The sequence below is a fragment of the Syngnathus typhle genome, linkage group LG11 (assembly GCF_033458585.1).
Source record: "Syngnathus typhle isolate RoL2023-S1 ecotype Sweden linkage group LG11, RoL_Styp_1.0, whole genome shotgun sequence".
Classification (NCBI taxonomy): Eukaryota; Metazoa; Chordata; class Actinopteri; order Syngnathiformes; family Syngnathidae; genus Syngnathus; species Syngnathus typhle.
Genome location: NC_083748.1, coordinates 7407984 through 7425923, shown reverse-complemented (window position 1 = coordinate 7425923; position 17940 = coordinate 7407984). Strand labels below are relative to the sequence as shown.

Sequence of the window (17940 nt, the reverse complement as noted above, 5' to 3'; positions counted from 1 at the left end):
TGAGGATTAAGTCAGACGACGGCAAAACAGTCTAGACTGACTAAGAATTTTAAATATATACTAAAATTATGTCCAGCATCCATTTGTCCAACAACAATCTAAGATTCACTTCTCTGTTTCAGTTGACTCCTGCTGCCATGAGTGAAGTGCCAATTTGCATGCGTGGCCTGGTCGGAGAGAAGGTGCCAATGTTCTGAGGTGTTCCGTCCCAATGAGCCAAGCAGACAACCCACAGAAACGCACCACCTATCTCATCTCCCTCACTTTGGTGAAGGTTGAGGCTTTGCCAGAGGATGTAGCTGGGAAGCAAGAGGAGAAGGAGGGGGGAGGGAGCCCCAAAGAGAAGGAGGAGGTGAGACATGCACCAAAAGAGCAGGAACCATGTGGTGGTCCACAAGTGTCGGGTAAAGAGAGCACACAAGTGGAAGAAGTGGAGCATGTCAAGTATGGCAGCCCCAATGAGAAGTGGGGGAAAGCTGAGAGGAGAGACCACAAAGACATTGTCCCAGTCGCTAAAAGCAAGGACCCGGCTCTTATCCACCCCCCGCTGAGGCAAATGGTGAAGGTGTACAGCGGCAGCAGCTTCGAGACCACCGTACGTAGAGAGGGGCCTCGCAACGAAGCCTCGCGTCCCAAGACGGAAGTCTACAGGGAGCCTCCCAGGCTCTTCTTAAAGGGTGAAAACGGAGGTGAGCTCAACAACCGCTCACGTTGCAGCCTCCCCTTTTCAGTACCGCCTCAGGTCAGCCAGCGTCCCGAAGTCATGATGAGATCGCACGCAGGGGCAAACTCCTGGAGGGAAAGCCGAGAAGCCAACAGAAACTTATATCACTCTGCCAAGACTCTGGAGCGGAGGGATAACCGGATCGGGGAGCAGTCCCCCTTAATGGCCACGACAACTCTGGGGCCTTACAGGGCGTCTTGGGCCGACAGCGACGGTAGAGGGACGCTCATTCGTCCCGCCGCTCCCCTCAGCGGAGGCTATTCCGGAATCATGAACAGGGAGAACACTCACGAGGACAGATTTAAGGTTTCCTTGGTTACGCCGGTTACCTGCGATGCCAACCGGCCCCAGAGAAAAGCCACCAGTCGCACCCTGGATAACAGCGACCTACATTGCCTCTCCGAGGACGGCAGGAGAGCGAAAGAGGGCCAAGGTGGAACAATCCAGAGAGCTCCTGCCCGTGACCGCAAGATGCTCAAGTTCATTAGTGGGATTTTCTCCAAAAGTGCAGCTGTGCCCTCAAATGTCAGCACCGCATCTGCCCTGTATCCCGCAGCGGAGAGGGGCTCCAGCGAGGAGGAGGGTAAGTTCTTCATTGATTCATCTCTCCCAGAACATGACAGAGATCTATGGCGGGCTAGCTGTACTTTTAACATACACATTGGCCTTCTAATCGGCCTATTATTTGCCACACTGTGGCTTCCTTCTGCAGTCACCCACACAATGACGCTAAAGAGATCTCATTCCCAATGCAAAAGTGATAACAGAAATACATTACACCTCTGAGAATGAAAACGAGGGAGCAGTCATATCAGTGATTAGTGATTACAACGCCTACCTGAGTCTCAGAAATGCTCCCACTGTTCAGTTTATTTTTAAATACAGGCATAGCTAATGTTATAAATAGTACATCTGATTAAAGTCGGCTAGACATTACCGGGATTTCTTTGGCGCTCCCAAATTTCTTTGATGTGATCAGGGGTATAAATGATTTCTCTAATTAAAATAATAATAATAATAATGTTCAGATGTTCTAGTAGGCTTTTTCTGGCAGTGTATTTTTTTTCTTTGAGAAGCTTGAAGATTTGATGCTAACATAGGAACTATTCAAGGCCCAACTTCCACATGGAGAAAAATTAAAACAAAACATAATGCAGAGGGTGTCCACACTTATGCAATCGCATTCTTTCAGTTCTTTATTTCTATAGCGCCTTTTTCAAAAGGTTCATTTTGTTTTTTTAAACGAGTTGGACATGCTGAAATGGTGTAAAAAGAAAATTGAAATGATTTATCTCGGTCTCGTTTTTCAGAGCACAAAAAGGCGGCGTTTGAACAGAGGCGTGTCGACATTTTGCATCCGCTATAGCACGGAAAATGGGAAAACAAATCATTTGACTAACATTTCAAGCAATAGGTTATTTGTTCAGCATTGTTTCTCTAAAAACTTCAAACGTGTCTCAGGATGATGCCTTTAATTTGGCATTCATTGTCAATTGCATCCTGGTAGTGACTGACACTGACTTTATGAACATCTCACAAAATGACAACATGTCAAACTTGTTGAATTAATAATCCTCATAACTCCAAGGGCCTCAAACGTGGCTTTTTAAACAAACACGGCTTCACATAGAATTGCTTGTCAAAAGCAAACAGCTTGAAATATTGATGCTCACAATGAGAATATTAAGAAAAGATGTACCCTTTTTCTCAAGGCTTAAACTGAAGGAAGTTGCCTATGATGGTGTTTGTGGTATCCAAACGAGCGCTGAATAATTTGTCAAGAGTAAGTGGGACATGAATAATTAAGGTTGGGGAGACACAGAGCTGTGTTCATGCAGAGAACAACCTACAACTTCCTGCTCTGTGTGGCGTGGTCATCAGCATTCACACTGACAACACATTGACTCTTGGAGAGTAACGTCGTCCATATTTCAGCTGTAGTCTTGAGCATATCATGTTGTAAATAACAAATTAATGCATACTCAATTTGCACTCGCTCACAGAGGTGGACACAGCCTTTTTATGCCTCTCACATGTCGCCGCAACCGAGAGGGGCCATTCATTGTATGGAGGCTTCTGGAAAAAGGAGTTGCCATGGCAACAGCCAGCTGTGAGGATTGTTGTTTGGTTGGTGGTGTGGCGCTGATCGAGGGGAGTGCAGGGAATGCCCAAAGATGGCCGGGGGGATTAGGGCGAGGGTTGGGCGTGCGACAGTCGTCAAAACGGGCATCCAAAGTGTGGCAGATGACAGTGTGAGCGTTTTTTGCACAACATCACGAAAAATACCTTGTGTGTGTGTGTGTGTATGTGTTGTTTGGATTTGTCTTTTTACGTCTAAATGGACACAGCAGTATAGCAAGTAGCAAGACAACAATAACACATTGAATATAGCATTTAGAGTATATTGGTGGATGGGGAGTAAGGGAGGCATCAGATGTTTTATGTTCACTGAGAGGAAGCTTACTAGCTCAAACCTTGCAAACTTCGGTGATAGACGACAGCCCAAGGACAATTCAGAAAACGACTCCACAGAAAGTACGACATTTTAATGCGATCTTCCCTCGTCATGATGTCTCTCGTGAGAAGCATCATCAATTTTCAACCTTGGCTCCGGTTTGTTGCCCACCAAAGCACAAAAGGCAGTTGTGTATTCACTAACCACCACGTTCTCCTTTTGGCTCTAGCGCCATGCACCAGCAGCCAAGAATGGACCATCACTCAAACCGTACAAGAACTTCACTTGGTAAGATTGTCCGCTTCCAAAATCTGAGCTTTGATACGAAAATAGATTCTCAGTGTGTTAATTGTGTGCTTGTGTGTTAGGCCGTGTTGGGAGGCCTGTGCAGTGGGAAGTCAGCGCTAGTCCACAGACACTTGACAGGAAGTTATCTATCACTGGAGAATGCAGAGGGTCAGTTTCACTTTTCATCAACTTTCCGTTCTCTCTTGTGCACTCGTTGACCACAACATTAGCTACATCCGTCCATCTGTCTGGCCAGCCATCTGTTTTCTATGGAGCTGACTCTGGACCAGACATTGTGACTGCCAATCTAGAGGAACTCATAGACAAATAATCACTCCTAATCATTATTTGTATTATTCAGGACGTCAGTACATTAAGGATGTCTTAATTGATGCACAGAGCCACTTGTTGATCATCAGAGAAGAGACTGAACTCCCAGGAGCCCAGGTGAGTCGAGAGTCGAGCTTGGCTTCTAAATTGGTGAAAATAAGGGAATGAACGCCTGCTCCTTGCCTACCTGGTCTCCAGTTTGCCAGCTGGCTAGACGCGGTTATTCTGGTCTTCAGTTTGGAAAACGAAGCCAGCTTCCAGGAAGTGTACAAGATCTACCATCAGCTTGCAGTCCATCGGCCTGTCATCGAGATACCTTTCGTGGTCGTTGGCACACAGGGTGAGACAGTTTTGGAGTTTTTTTTTGGGAAGCATTGAGAAGATATTTTAGTTTGCAACTGCGTTTGTATTCTAATAGTATTAATAGTAGTATTGATTTTTTTTTTCTTGAGACGAAATAAATAAAGTACTTTCGATCTTAACTACAGACCTTAAAATATTATTTTTCCGTCTTGCAAAATATGTTTACAATCCAACAAATGTTGGGAACTAAACTGTTTTCAGGACCAAAACAGCTTCAACTGCCTTTACTTGATTTTCAGTTGACTCTAAACCTGCTGCACTGTTTGTCTAGCTCACACACACCCACTCGCACTCCTTTTGCAAATCTGCTCTGAATATAAACGATTTGACTGTCTGAGTCGTGCCTCGTGGGAGGCGGTAAAATGCATACAATGGGGCTTTGTATTTTCTGTTTGCATAATTTGCTATTAAGTAAAAATAAAGGTGTGTAAGTTAAAATGTAAATGTGCAAATAATACACAAAACATTTCTTAAAATATTAGTCGACTCCAGTCGGTAGTTCTGATCTGTAGAAACGCCGTTGCGGGGCTTTGGGATCAAATCCCCATGTAGGCAAATCTTTTGTAAGGATGTCAAGGGAAAGCTGCTATCTATAGAAAAAAAAAAAAGTTAAACACCAGCAAATCTCCTTGCAAGGCGGCATTCTGCCTCAAGCGCTCTGGTCGAGAGAAAAAAAGCAGAAAAATAGAGCGGGTGCGATAAATATATCATGTGTTTGCTCTGGACTATTCTTCGGCAGATAAGATCAGTAGCAGCAACCCCAGGGTCATCGACGACGCCCGGGCCAGGCAGCTCTGCTCAGATGTGCGCCGTTGCACCTACTACGAAACATGCGCCACCTACGGCCTCAACGTCAACAGGGTCTTCACTGATGGTATCTGACAGCCACATCAACTATTACCGTATCAACACATTGTTCTGGTGTCAATTTATTTTCTCATTATTTTCTTCCAGCTGCTCAGAAGATTATGGCTGCCAAGAAGCAAGCTGCTTTACTGGCTTCCTGTAAATCTCTTCCAAACTCTCCTAGTCACTCTGGAGGCTCCACTCCAGTGTCTGGTGTCTTTCCAGGACAGGTAAAAGTGAAAAAGTTCTCACATTATTACTGAATTCAATGCTAGTGAGGGAGGGCTGCGCCGCTGTGGGAGTGGTCACACACACCTGCAAATTTGGAATTTTTACTGCCTAGACACAATTGAGACCTTTTACCCCCTACTTTTCCTCTTATTCATTTGCAGGCAAGTAACGGGGGGCAGAGTAGCGATTACTCCTCATCACTTCCCTCCACCCCCGTAATCAGCCATAAAGAGATTGTCAGGTCGGCGAGAGGGGAGAAACTGGACAGCGGCACTCCCGGATCAGTCCGCAGTGCCACCCGTAGACGCACGGCACGCTTTTCGGTAATATGCCGAGCAAATATATTTAACCAATTGCCAAATGCCGCTGTAAACCAATGAAGCAGGTTGTATCCATAATTAAATACATTAGCTGAGTCACCCTCATCCACGGAGGTTCTTTTTAAATGGCCTGTGCGGAGTGTCGTAATCCTTTTGTTTCTCTGAGGGCTCCCTTCAATTAGCAAGTTAAGACTCATTTGCCAGCTGGTGTGATAATAATGTACAGTAAGGTGTCATTTCTTTGCCAGTGACAGTATTCTTTCCTTTCCAATCGGTTTTATCTTATTACATTTTGAAAAAAAGCACTGTGGTTGCTATTACATTATATGTTTTTGTTTATTATTGGTGAGTTATAAAATCATGACAAATTGATTAGTTGTGGTATTAAGAGGCGGATTAGGTTTGATAAATAACCATTGAAGGCCCCAGCACCAATTGCACCAAAACGACAATTACTTCTAATTTTTTATGTCGTCTTTAAGCGTATTGTTAGTTATGAGGTGGTGTATTTCATTGCCGCCGCTTGCTAACCTAGCTTTATCGTGCTTGCAGAAGGTTGCATGGCTTGCGCGTTGTTAGCTGTGAGACAGACTGTTTTAGTGCCACAAGACCATCTGGCCATGTTACGGTGGTGAGCCAGGAGCAGCGAATGAAAATTGGAAGGCCTGTGCATACACCACAGAAGCTGTTGCCTTGTTTTGTCAAGGTGGCAAAGACAAGAACAAAGTTTGTTCTGCCCGGGTGTTTCGTACTTCCCAAGTGCAGAACTCCTGTAGCAGTTTTTTATTTTGCTACCTGGACAATAACATGTAATTTTTTTTAAAACACATTATATTTACCAAAGTGTGCTGTGTACGTATCGAGTCGGAGCTTTGACACTTTGTTTCTTTCCCATGGGACATGTGCTGCATTCCAAACAACATCTCAGTGTATATTGAGCTACCACTGTATAATTGTTTCAGCATCAGCACACTTTAAAGAACAGTCTTTGTCCCCTTGTGTTTCCTTCAGGGTCGAAGAGGCAGCGATGCAGCCAGGCGAAGTGCAGACTACAAAGGAGACGTGGGAAGCGGGCGTTTTATTCCCATCAAGCAGGTAAGACAAAGATGCAGAATGCAAATATCGAATCCACCCAATGAATTTCAGCAGAGGACATGACACCACCACTCCCTTCATGTGAGGTCGCCTGTCGATGTGTGAATTATTGCACCCTCCATATGGTTGGATGATGCATCGTGGGTGTTTTTGGCCGTCACTTGGCAAAACGCTGCCTAACACTTTCCCCCCCCCCCCCCCCGTGACCCCTACCAGGGTTTCTTGCTCAAGCGCAGTGGGAACTCACTCAACAAAGAATGGAAGAAGAAATATGTCACCCTCTCCAGTGATGGCATCCTCTCATACCACTCCAACGTCAATGTGAGTGTGTGTTTTGACAGAACGCTTTTGACGGTTGATGATGTAAGGTGTAATGGAGTCTGTTTGATTTGGCAGGACTACATGCTGAACGCCCCCGGGAAAGAAATGGATCTGCTGAGAGTGACGGTGAAGGTGCCAGGAAAGCGTCCGCCTCGTGCCATACCCACCGGTGGGCCTCCGGTCGGGCTCAACGGGAGGGTCAAAGATGTGCAGGGGTCGGAGGGGGTCAGCTTGGGTGAGTGAAAATATACATCCCTTGACGGATATAAAATATTTAGAAAATACTTGACTCGATTGGTTGTGACAGTTCCCGTCAGTGCCGGCAGCCTCCTGCAAGTGGATGACATGGAGGGGATGGGCGGCACCATCTTCCTGAGGAGTAACAGAGGCGTGCAGCGATGTTCCTCCAACGTCTCCAACCACGCTCAAAGCGTCGGTGAGAAAAAGCGACGGAATTCTTGAAATCGTACGTACCATAGCGGGAGATGTTTCAGTGTCTGTGAACGTGTCAGCAGACTCTGCAGTTGAGGGCGTGTCCAGCTCCTCGTCCACCAAAGACGTAGGCTCCACGTCCCCAGTGGAGGACAGAAAGAAGCATCGCAGGAAGAAGAGCATGAACCAGAAAGGCGACGCCAACATTGGCCAAGCAGACGGTGATGAGCGTCTCCGTGCTGTAAAATTCACAAATGAATACATACTAAATATTTCCGAGATATTCTGTAATTTACCAAATCAAATCTTATTAATGCATTTTAACCATGTTGATCATTTCAACTGTTATTTCTTTCCAGCCAAGCGCAAAATGTGGAAACTAAAAAGCTTTGGAAGCTTGAGGAATGTAAGCAAAACAGGTAATGTTTGGTTATGCGCATTTTTTAAACTCTTACTGTACACTGTCTTATAGTCGGGATGTGTTTGTGTGTGTGTGAGACAGATGAAGAAAACAATGACTTCCTGATTGTGTCGAGTTCTGGCCAGACGTGGCATTTTGAAGCCCAAAGTGTGGAGGAGAGAGATTCCTGGGTGCAGGCCATCGAGAGTCAGATCTTGGCCAGCTTGCAGTTGTGTGAGAGCAGTAAGAACAAGGTCAAACACGCACACACACACACACACACACACACATGGAATTGCACACTTGAAAAAAAAATGCTGTCTGCTGTCTTTCAAAAGAAAAATATAGTAGAACATCTCAACCTTGATTTATGACCCTTCCAACAGGGCCGTGATGGCTTTTGTCAAAAAGATAAAGACTGTATAATTGATTTTTTTTTTTTCATCGCTGAAGCCACTTCATCACAAGCGTGTCATGATTTCAGGCCTGCTCAATATTATCTTGCGCTGATATCCGCACTGCAGCAAGAAAACATCCACGGATGAGTGCATAAAAATGTCATTTCCTTCCATATCACGACTTAATGCAATGATGCAATTCTTATTTATTATGGAAACAATTTACATCAGGTCAAACCATCATTTCTTCACAGGCACATTTAGTTACAGTCATTGCGCTACATAAAGAGGAGCACAGCTAACACTTTTTTTTTTTTTTTTTTTCACAGGCTCGCAAGAATAGCCAGAGCGAAGCCGTGGCTCTGCAAGCCATTCGCAACGCAAAAGGAAACAACTTCTGCGTGGACTGCGATGCTCCCAGTCAGTACCAAATGTCTATTTCAAAGCTATTCAAGCATCAATCATCCCTCATCTTGCATTCATTTGAAGATGAGTAACACTTAACTGAACAATAGAACAGAGTCGACCATTAGTTAATGAGTCATTTCTCACTTTCTTGCACACTCGGCTGATCACAGCAGGGTGAAAGAAAATCTCAGACCGAGACAGTGCATTGCAGAAATCAGTGTTAAAATCTTGATTACAAGCTGCAATAAAAAGAAACACTTTGATGTCATGTTAAGTGTTCCACTGAATCAAAATTGGGTCACCATGATGTGGGAGGAAGAGGACTATGCTCTTCTGAGTTTTCTTTCGGAAATAGATGTGCCAACATATCGTATTGGATTTTATCAGACTGTGATTGTTATGTGTGTTTGTTCTCTCCAAGATCCCACGTGGGCCAGTTTGAACCTCGGTGCCCTCATCTGCATCGAGTGTTCTGGGATCCACCGGAACTTGGGGACTCACGTTTCGCGCGTTCGCTCTCTCGATTTGGACGATCTGCCACGAGAGCTGACGCTGGTTCTGAGTGCCATTGGCAACCACATGGTTAACTGTATATGGGAGGCACGCACCATGGGCCATCGTAAACCCCCGCCTGATGCTACCCGGTAATAATATTTGGATTTATTGGTGTCACAAAGACAGAAGTGCTCCAAGAAAGCTTCTTTTTTTTTCCAGAGAGGAACGAGAGTCGTGGATTCGGGCCAAATATGAGCAAAAACTCTTTGTGGCACCATTGCCCCCTCCCACTCCCAATGAGGGTCCTGACATCACATTGTCCGGCCGTCTTCTGCTGGCTGCGATGGAGCACAACCTCCCCAGACTGCTGCTCCTTTTGGCCCACTGCACTAAGGAGGACATCAACGGCCCTCCCAGCATGGCGCTCTCCTCCCGGTCCCTCCTGGCGCTGCGGCTACCCGGCTCTGCCCTTCATGCTGCCTGTCAGCAGGCCGACGTGGTGATGACCCAGCTTCTCGTTTGGGTCAGTTTATTTTGGCTTTGTTGACCGGGACTGACCATCCCAACTTTATGAAATCTGAACCGAAGAGTGAATGTCGTGAATACTCCAAAAGTAAATCCTCTTGTTTTCTTTCTTGTCAGTATGGCTGTGACCTGCAGTACAGGGATGCACAGGGCCAAACAGCGCTGACCCTGGCTCGCATGGCGGGCAGCCGGGAGTGCGCCGACATCCTGCTGCAGTACGGATGTCCCAATGAGGCCTCTCCTTCCCTCGCCACAACCGCCGCATTCTCATCGGCAAACAACCCAGGCTTCCCGGTCGGCATGGCCCCGAACCTCACGGTCGCCACGACGCTCAAGATCTCGCACAGAGGCGGCGGCGCAAGCTTCAGCTACAGTACGTCGCGAAAAGCCGTGTCATAAAATGGGATCGTCCGGTGTCCATTTGGTCGGGGGGGGGCCTTAAGTCCAAATGTCGAGAACTGCAATAAGCTAATGAATTGGTCTGTATGTATGGGTTTGAAATGCCATCACTTTCCTGGTATTTCCGAAAGAATGTAAATATTGTGTTGCGTTCGACGCAGCCAAACAGGCAGTTCGTTTTAAAGTTGCGCTACCTACCTACAAAGGCTGCTTTCGTTTGAAAGAAAAACTAGACATAAGATGATAGAATTCTATAAAATTCTTGAGAAAAAAAAAAAAAAATCCCAAAAGTTTAAAGTGCTTAATTTCCAGCATTGTTATTGTACTTTTTGTACAGGTGGATCTGTGTACAAAAGTGGCTCGAAGAGATTTACAGTTTCTTGCGTTTCGTGTTCCTTTGATAATGAAATTCTTCAAAGCTCAAGATGAAGATTTATATGTAATGTTTGTATCACTGTGCGCGACATAAACACTGTAAATGATTGATTCATTTGAGATATCTTTGAAAGTGAAGCAGGAGGCTACAGTGGTGATGTTTGTATAAGCAAAGGAAATGCCTTCGTTTCAATTGAATGTATTTAAAAGCGCCATGTCAGCAGGAAGAGGTGTCGCTTTCGTGGACGTGAACTGACTCTCCTGCTGTGATTCATAGAGATTAAAAGTATTGTTTAATAGGTTGTTTTCAAACGTAGGTATCCAAATATATATGAGCGAGCATCGGAATGAATGTTTAGAAGTGGCTGATAATCAGTGTGAGGAAAAAGAGGAATGTTGCCCATGTGGAGATTTTAAGAGTAGCATAAAAAGTAATCATCTCATCCGTATTCGATGTGAATCTGTGTTCATCTAATGACCGTTGCTGAGTATACACGTTTGTGCTGTAAAGAGTCTCTATTCATTTGTATTTTTTTACTCATGCAATGATTCATAAAGCATTCATTATCAATACACGCTGCCAACTGTTTTCATTGAGTCGAAAAACAAACGACTAAAAGTTGCACGTAGGCGAGATTGTGTTTATGTCTATTAATGTCTCCCAAGATGACAAGAACATGTTGCAGCTCATCAATAATCCGCCGGCAGAAATGGCTTCGCACTCAACATCTCGCTGTCAGATTGTCGGCTTCTTGGCTTTGGCCTACATCTTTTCTAGGTCAGAGCGCTGGCCTCACTTTTATTATGGAGCTGCTGCAGACGCAGAGAGCTGAACCACATGATTTACACAACACGTCCAGTAAAATCGATCTGAATAAAATTGCTCTGACTTTATGTTCACTTTTCAATCCCTTATTTAGGCTGAAACAATGGAACGCTGTTTAAATAAATGAACGTGCTAAATATTTATACAGACCAGGAAAAAAATAAAGATCAAGCCAAGAAAATGGTAAACAAGTTTATTTTTAAATGTATATATAAGAAAACCCCTGAAACTATCTCCAGTTTAAAAGGCACATTTTTGTATGTTAGATTATGCAATGATAAATATTTTAAAATATAATCCCCGGGACAAGGCTGATATTTATTTTGATTGTGCAAAATCAGTCATTTAAAAAGGAATAAATACTATCATACCGCAGACACTGCTTGCATTGATTTAAGGATCATCTTCAGGAAATATTGAGTCAAACGCATACAGTAAGCACATACACAAGTAGTGTATAAAGAAGCAAATCAAATTGAAGACTTCTGATTGACTGAGCGGCAGCGTGGTGCCGTAGTGGTCCGTACGCCTGCCTCGCAGACCTGAGATTCAGGGTTTGAATTTCAGCTTTTGGAGTTTGCATGTTGTCCCTGTGCTTCGATTGTTTTTTTCCAGGATACAAAAACAACCGTTGTGTAACAAGACTGTTGTGTTAATGTTTTCCTTCCTGTGCCTTGTGATTGCATGTGCCTTTCACCTTTCAACAGCAGATTTAAATATTGCCTTTTTTTTTTTTTTAAATTAGTTCATTTAGGAAAATCTAATTTAAATCTTTTTTTTTTTTAAGGATCCGCACTCACTTCAATATGTGCGAAATGATGAATCTTGGTGCTGCTAGGCAAATATCTTTGCGATGAACTCCTTGAAACGCTTCCCATACTGCTCCGGATGAACTGTGGAGATTTCTGCTCCCGCCTACACGAAAACAGACGGATTTGTAAGTATAAATAAGTAGCAGCACTTGCTTTCCACGACACTGATGCTCACCCCGTGTTTCACAGCCTTGGCCGCGTGAGCCGCTTTCTTCTTTGTGTCGTACTGCGTCAGCACATCAATCAGACCCATGAAATACACTTCCCTCCGCGGTGCGCCTACATGGAAGTGAGGGAGGCTCAGCATTGATTGCGTTTCATCTCCATGTATGATCTCATGCGTAACTCCATTTTAAAAGGGGCAGAAAGCCCCCTCAGGTCTCACCTACAGCGCTCTCTATAGCGTACACGTCCACGTATGGGTCGAACTCCCCCGGGCCCATGGGCTTGAATGAGTTCATGTAGCCAGCGATGCCTTCAGGTGAGGTGGAGGATGGAAGCGCAGAATGGCTGCTTTCATCTTGCTCTTCTTCGCCATCGGACGACTCTAACTCCTCCTCCTCCCGCTCAGCCTTCTCCACATCATGGATACCCAGCAAGAGGCTGTAGTCCATGATCTTCATACGCACCAGGAACTGCAGCAAGAGGACATTCTCGCACTAAGCTGTCATTCATTAAGGTGGAGCCTTAAACTCTTACCTCAATATCTCTGTTAAGCTTGCCCATGACACTCTCCTTCACTTCATCACACACGTAAATCTTTTGCATGTTGTTCATAAAATCCATGTCTTTATAGGTGGGAAGCTCCTTGACCTGCAAAGGCAAGGTAGTTTTATTTATAGTGGATTTCATACACAATATGATTGAAAGTACAAAAAAAAAATGACTATTTTAAAATAATTTAGAATAGTTTCAGCATAGCTATGGGGGTCATACGGCTATGGACAGTTGAACAATAATGTAGTATATGAATTGTTAAAAAAAAAAAATCGTGCCTTCAGTGTTAAAAAAAACAACCACTTTGCTTCATACTCAGTCACTCATATCTAATCGAGAAGTCTGGAGTACGCCAACGCGAGCTGACTGCAACCATGGAGCACGCTGTCATTATTAATGCTACAGAATAAGACGAGTTCATCACCTATGCATGAATTTCAATCAGTTCTCACACGTCCTTTCATGCGAGCTCACCTTCTCTTTCAAAGTTGCTTCTCGAGACACCAGGGAGCCCTGAGAAAATCAAAGACCACACAACATTTCTCATCCGACTGCAACTCAATTAGAGCGGAGGCCTGACTCGCACGTAACTTCACCGAGCTGTTGGCTCATCGTTGACTTTAATGATGGGTCTAATATTTTAGCGGATCTCCACACCTTGCATCAGTGCGTGAACTTACTGTGAATGGATCTTAGTGAAGCGTACGCATTTTACCTTGAGGTCGTACTTCTTGTGTACATGCAATCTGTGACTGAACATGTTCCTCATGACCAACAGGTAGGTATCTTCACTCTCAACCGTGACTCTGTACATAGCCAGGAACTGCGGGAGCAGCGTGGAGCCGTGAGAGGTGACAACATACTGCATGGGAAGAAAAGCGCAGTGGAATATCGTGTAAGTGGCCGCATTTAGCTAGCGGATAAAAGTAGTTTCGGTGTGCTCATCACCTGGTGATACTCCAAAAGGAAGTTATGCATCTCGGCCACCTCCTCGCTTGAGATTTCTTTGACCACCAAAGTGCGGTCATATGAGGTCAACAGCAGGCCTTCGCATCTTCCCTCCTGGTCTTTGAGGGGCGGACTGCGCGCCAGTGACACCTGTTGATGAAAACGTCTCCTTTTTATATAGCGCTCTTTAATATGCAAATGTTTTCGACCGAAATGCAAATCGCTGCAAACAGGACAATTGGGAAATATATTACGGATTTCCCGCGTGATTGAACCTGAGAGTGCATCACATCGTTCTTATATGTTCTGAGAGGCACAAAAATGCAAATTTCACACCTGACCAAAGCATGGAAATTTAGAGGCGATGCTGGAAACCCCTGTACCTGAAAATCCTGGTCCTCAATGCCAAAGCGCTCACGCAGGTTCCTGAAGACTTGCGGACAGTACTCTTTGAATTTAAACTGACCTGGCAGATTCTCTCTGAAAAGCAAACCACACAAAAAGAAAGAGAGTAAGGACAAATTTCTCTGGAGTAACATCAGACTGTTACACAACCTGGATTCTTGAGTGGATTAAAGGATTATTTAAAGCTACTCATTTTTCCAGACTTGAAGCATGTTGTACTTCTCTGAATGATGGAGAAACTCCCTCGGTTGTATTTGTTATTCGTTCTGAGGTGCTCGATGGTAAATAGTTTGATTGTGAAGTGATGTTATGGGATGAAAACAATCACAAAAGGGGGAAGAGAGGACATACGTACTTGTTGAAGAGGTGGTGGTTGACTTTGACTTTGCTGTTGGCTCGGAAGTCATCCGGAAGGAGCATAACCGGCACGGGCACTTGGCTCAGGTCGTTGATCTGCACACATATTTAGTCAATGCTGAGACTTACAAAAAAATATTCTTTTCAGCTATCGGTGCAGTGGTTAACTTGTTTGTCCAGTTAACATTCGGAGACATGCTGGGAGTGCCCTGTGATGTCTGTCGCGCTTTAAATTTGTGTGTAGACGTGGCAAAGTTGTTTTCTACTAAAGTAATTAATTGACAGTAAATTCCATCTCAGTACATTTCAGATTTTGCACTTTTTTTTTTTTTTTAAACTTCTACAGGTACTGTACTTACGTAAGAGAGTTGAATATTTACTTTCATTTTGAACCGGTCTTGTTTTTTACGCAACTATCCTGTAGATTAGCTATTTATTTAGTTATGAGTATTACTTTGGACACATACGTATTACGCACACACGCAAGCGGCTCTCGACCACATACGCACCGAGTGGTTGACCCCCCACATGAGCACGCTGGACACGGGCTCCCCTGCTCGGAACACTTCCACTTTCTGCTGCACGAAGTGCTTCTTCTTGGTCTTCCGCTTGTGAGGGACGCGTGTTGCGCTCGGAGAGGACATTGGAGAGCACTTTGGCGTGATGCAAGACTCTCTTTGTCAGTGTGCAGCGGTCACCTCGCGCCGTGTCCTTGCAATTTGCAAAAGTGGGCTGGATGTGAAGTTGTGGATGGAGGTATCGACTTCTTGTTGCAGGTTGGTAGCGCTCTGACGTAACATCCACCTGTTATTGAAAAAATTTGGTTCGGGCTACTCAAGAGACATTTTGCTTTCGGGCATGCTCGATTTACTAACGAAATACCAATATAGTTACGGAATTTTCCTTGAATCATGCTTAGAATTAATTTTGTAAAACTAAAGGAAAATCTTTGAAAACTTGGATTTACGTGTATTTGAATGTCACGCAATTCTTAACAAAACGTCCTGATAACATTAGTCACATTTTCATAACTTTAATTAAGTTACTGATGGTCAAATAAGTAAAGACATCTGAAAATAACATATATGACATTTGATGACGATGAAACATGGAAAAAATATGGAATGTTGATGAACAAACAAAATCACGACAACAAACAAACAAACAAACAAATAAAAAATACATTTTAACATGGCACTAATAATACAATCATAGTATATACAAGGATGTATACTGTTGCTGTACCTCAAGGTACAGGCTATTCTAATGGCTCAGCTATCTTTCCAAACTGTTACTATATAATAATAATAATAATAATAATAATAATAATAATAATAATAATAATAATAATAATAATAATAATAATAACAATAATAATAATAATAATAATAATAAAGATACTAGTACTACGTCTACTACTAATTTATTAAAATATGATTATTAAATAACATTAGTATTATTATATATAAGTCAAGTTACAAGAATACAAAAGGTTTGTTACTTGAGGCCACCATCCCAGTGGTACACTATACACCTATGCTCATAGTAACACAAAAAAATAAACATAAAATATCCTCATCAGTTATCTTCCAAACCCCATGTTGTTGTTTTTCTCTTGAACCTGCTAATTAGCATTATCTAATGCCTTAATCATTATTAATGAATACAAATACCATAAATAATAGTAAAAAGAACATAAATAAGATCACAAATTGATATTGTACACAATAGCAGTAGTGTAAGAAATACTCATCTTGTATAAATATGTTATGGGAAATGATATGTGCAGACAAAGAAAGCAATTTACCCAACGGAACAAACATTACACTTGATACGTGGTAAATGATAAACATAGGATATGTTTTCAACATAGAACATTTGGCAGGATATGCAAAATGTTGTGTCTGGAGGTCTTTTTCTGCAGAAGTGACTGATCAAAACAGTTCATTGTATGTTCCCTAGAGGGCGCCAATGGTTTGAGTTACACTTGACACCAGACGTGGAATTCCTATCGAGACGTCCTTTATCATCTGGCCATGCTGTTCTTTCTTTAGTTCAACATTGACCCTCTTCAGCAAGTCAAGCCTTTATGTTTTTGTGATGTCACCGGCATGCCACTCTCATCCACACACCAGCACTGACCGCGTTGTTTACCTCGAGAGGACCAACACTGCGCACAAACAAAACGATATTCTGGATGTGCAAATGCAAACACTCATGTTACACGATCTATCGTACAACTCACCTGCTTCTTTCTGAAGAAGCCACGTTTGTCACAGTTGGGCATGTAGATATCATGATGGGACTTGAATAAATGGCTATCAAGGCCTCTGATAAGTGTGGTTAGCAGCTTTCGACATGGGGCCTGTCAGTGGAGAGGAAGTATGACTAATCATTAATGGTCTCCAGAGTGTATAATTATTAGTGAAGATGATAGTTACCTCCGCCGGATTCTCGGTAGGTGCGGGATCTAAAGGTAGAAACACATCATAATAGACAAGTGAATGTGTTCACACCTAAAATCACTTATTACAAAAATGTCTGGTGAGTTGTAATGAAAAGTGCTGCTATTTTGGTATTAGAATGAGTGCATTAAAAACACTGTTGGTAAACAAAAATCTACCCAGTAGACAAGAGAAGACTTGAGGAACCTAAACTAGTTGTTTGTGATGCATGCACAACCATTAACATTTTCATCCAGGCGCCAAGCCGGAAACGTTACCTGCGCTCTGGCTCCTCTCCGTCCAGCTGATGACGCTAATGTTGCTGCAGACGCCCCTGCCCTCCAGCAGGGTGCGGAGGGGCCGGGGGTCGTTCGGCGCAGGTGCACAACGCAGACCGCTGGCACAGCTCAGTGTGTAGACCCCACATGGCTCACCAACGGTCAGAGCAGTGCCATTCAAATCTGCCGGCATGTAGATTTGCGAAGGCTTTCCTTTGCAGCCGGGACATCCTCTGGATGGCGTAGTTAGCGGCCTTGAGCTGGAAAGAAGTGGCTGCAGGAAAAGCAGCCCAAGCACGTTCACACACAGAAGCATCTCGCACTTGAAAGTTGTCCAGGGCCTTGATTTGTTGACGCTTGTTTTCTCCGAGGACTTCCAAAGCTTCTACGTTTATTCCTACCGTGCTTCGAAAGCTGGATAGCAATTTGCTCAAGCCAAGAAATGGTGATAATGAGGCTGACAGATAGCACTGGCAGCAGCTTTTAAAGGGCCAAACCAGAGAGGAGAGGTATGGGAGGGTGCATGATGAAGAATGCTAGTTTTCCCTCTCATTTCCACACAGCTGAGCACACCCCATTTCTCCTTGTCACACACACATACACGCACGCACTCACACACACTCACACACACACGCACACACATACACGCTCATACCATTTGCTGTCTGTCATCTTGAAGTATAGTTGTTTTCTATTCCAACACGAATCAGCAGTGACACCATCGTTTCAATATTGTCATTTGCTCAGT

At 43.8% G+C, this 17940-nt stretch overlaps 3 protein-coding genes across 3 annotated transcripts; 1 reads left to right on the top strand and 2 right to left on the bottom strand.

Annotated features, from left to right (window-relative positions):
- The first annotated feature begins 151 nt into the window (after positions 1-151).
- Positions 152-10976, top strand: LOC133162348 (arf-GAP with GTPase, ANK repeat and PH domain-containing protein 1-like). Its single transcript, XM_061291473.1, has 19 exons — positions 152-1307; positions 3409-3467; positions 3548-3635; positions 3829-3914; positions 3996-4137; positions 4900-5034; positions 5115-5236; positions 5399-5560; positions 6569-6652; positions 6869-6973; positions 7049-7208; positions 7281-7409; positions 7489-7626; positions 7765-7824; positions 7908-8059; positions 8533-8623; positions 9033-9255; positions 9326-9629; positions 9749-10976. Exons 1-19 carry the CDS (start codon positions 212-214, stop codon positions 10028-10030), a joined length of 3618 nt encoding a protein of 1205 aa, XP_061147457.1. The 5' UTR covers positions 152-211; the 3' UTR covers positions 10031-10976.
- A 434-nt stretch (positions 10977-11410) lies between these two features.
- On the bottom strand, positions 11411-15269 carry LOC133162560 (phosphatidylinositol 5-phosphate 4-kinase type-2 gamma-like). The gene is made up of 10 exons (XM_061291831.1): positions 14980-15269; positions 14469-14566; positions 14092-14188; positions 13709-13858; positions 13476-13622; positions 13235-13273; positions 12743-12856; positions 12429-12678; positions 12219-12322; positions 11411-12146 (listed from the first exon to the last, which is right to left on the bottom strand). The coding sequence occupies exons 1-10, from the start codon at positions 15112-15114 to the stop codon at positions 12066-12068; spliced, it is 1215 nt and encodes a 404-aa protein (XP_061147815.1). The 5' UTR covers positions 15115-15269; the 3' UTR covers positions 11411-12065.
- A 218-nt stretch (positions 15270-15487) lies between these two features.
- Positions 15488-17807, bottom strand: LOC133162561 (insulin-like growth factor-binding protein 3). The gene is made up of 4 exons (XM_061291832.1): positions 17193-17807; positions 16912-16940; positions 16716-16835; positions 15488-16640 (listed from the first exon to the last, which is right to left on the bottom strand). The coding sequence occupies exons 1-4, from the start codon at positions 17506-17508 to the stop codon at positions 16542-16544; spliced, it is 564 nt and encodes a 187-aa protein (XP_061147816.1). The 5' UTR covers positions 17509-17807; the 3' UTR covers positions 15488-16541.
- Between the last annotated feature and the right edge of the window lie 133 nt (positions 17808-17940).

Coding starts and splice junctions, on each gene's coding strand:
- LOC133162348 (XM_061291473.1), top strand. CDS start 212: ATGAGCCAAGCAGACAACCCACAGAAACGCACCACCTATCTCATCTCC. Junction 1,308..3,408: donor GGGCTCCAGCGAGGAGGAGG/GTAAGTTCTTCA, acceptor TTTTGGCTCTAG/CGCCATGCACCAGCAGCCAA. Junction 7,209..7,280: donor GTCGGAGGGGGTCAGCTTGG/GTGAGTGAAAAT, acceptor TGGTTGTGACAG/TTCCCGTCAGTGCCGGCAGC.
- LOC133162561 (XM_061291832.1), bottom strand. CDS start 17,508: ATGCTTCTGTGTGTGAACGTGCTTGGGCTGCTTTTCCTGCAGCCACTT. Junction 16,941..17,192: donor GGAGAGGAGCCAGAGCGCAG/GTAACGTTTCCG, acceptor TTCTACCTTTAG/ATCCCGCACCTACCGAGAAT. Junction 16,836..16,911: donor CTACCGAGAATCCGGCGGAG/GTAACTATCATC, acceptor CTCCACTGACAG/GCCCCATGTCGAAAGCTGCT.
- LOC133162560 (XM_061291831.1), bottom strand. CDS start 15,114: ATGTCCTCTCCGAGCGCAACACGCGTCCCTCACAAGCGGAAGACCAAG. Junction 12,857..13,234: donor AAGCAACTTTGAAAGAGAAG/GTGAGCTCGCAT, acceptor TTGCCTTTGCAG/GTCAAGGAGCTTCCCACCTA. Junction 12,323..12,428: donor CGCTATAGAGAGCGCTGTAG/GTGAGACCTGAG, acceptor ACTTCCATGTAG/GCGCACCGCGGAGGGAAGTG.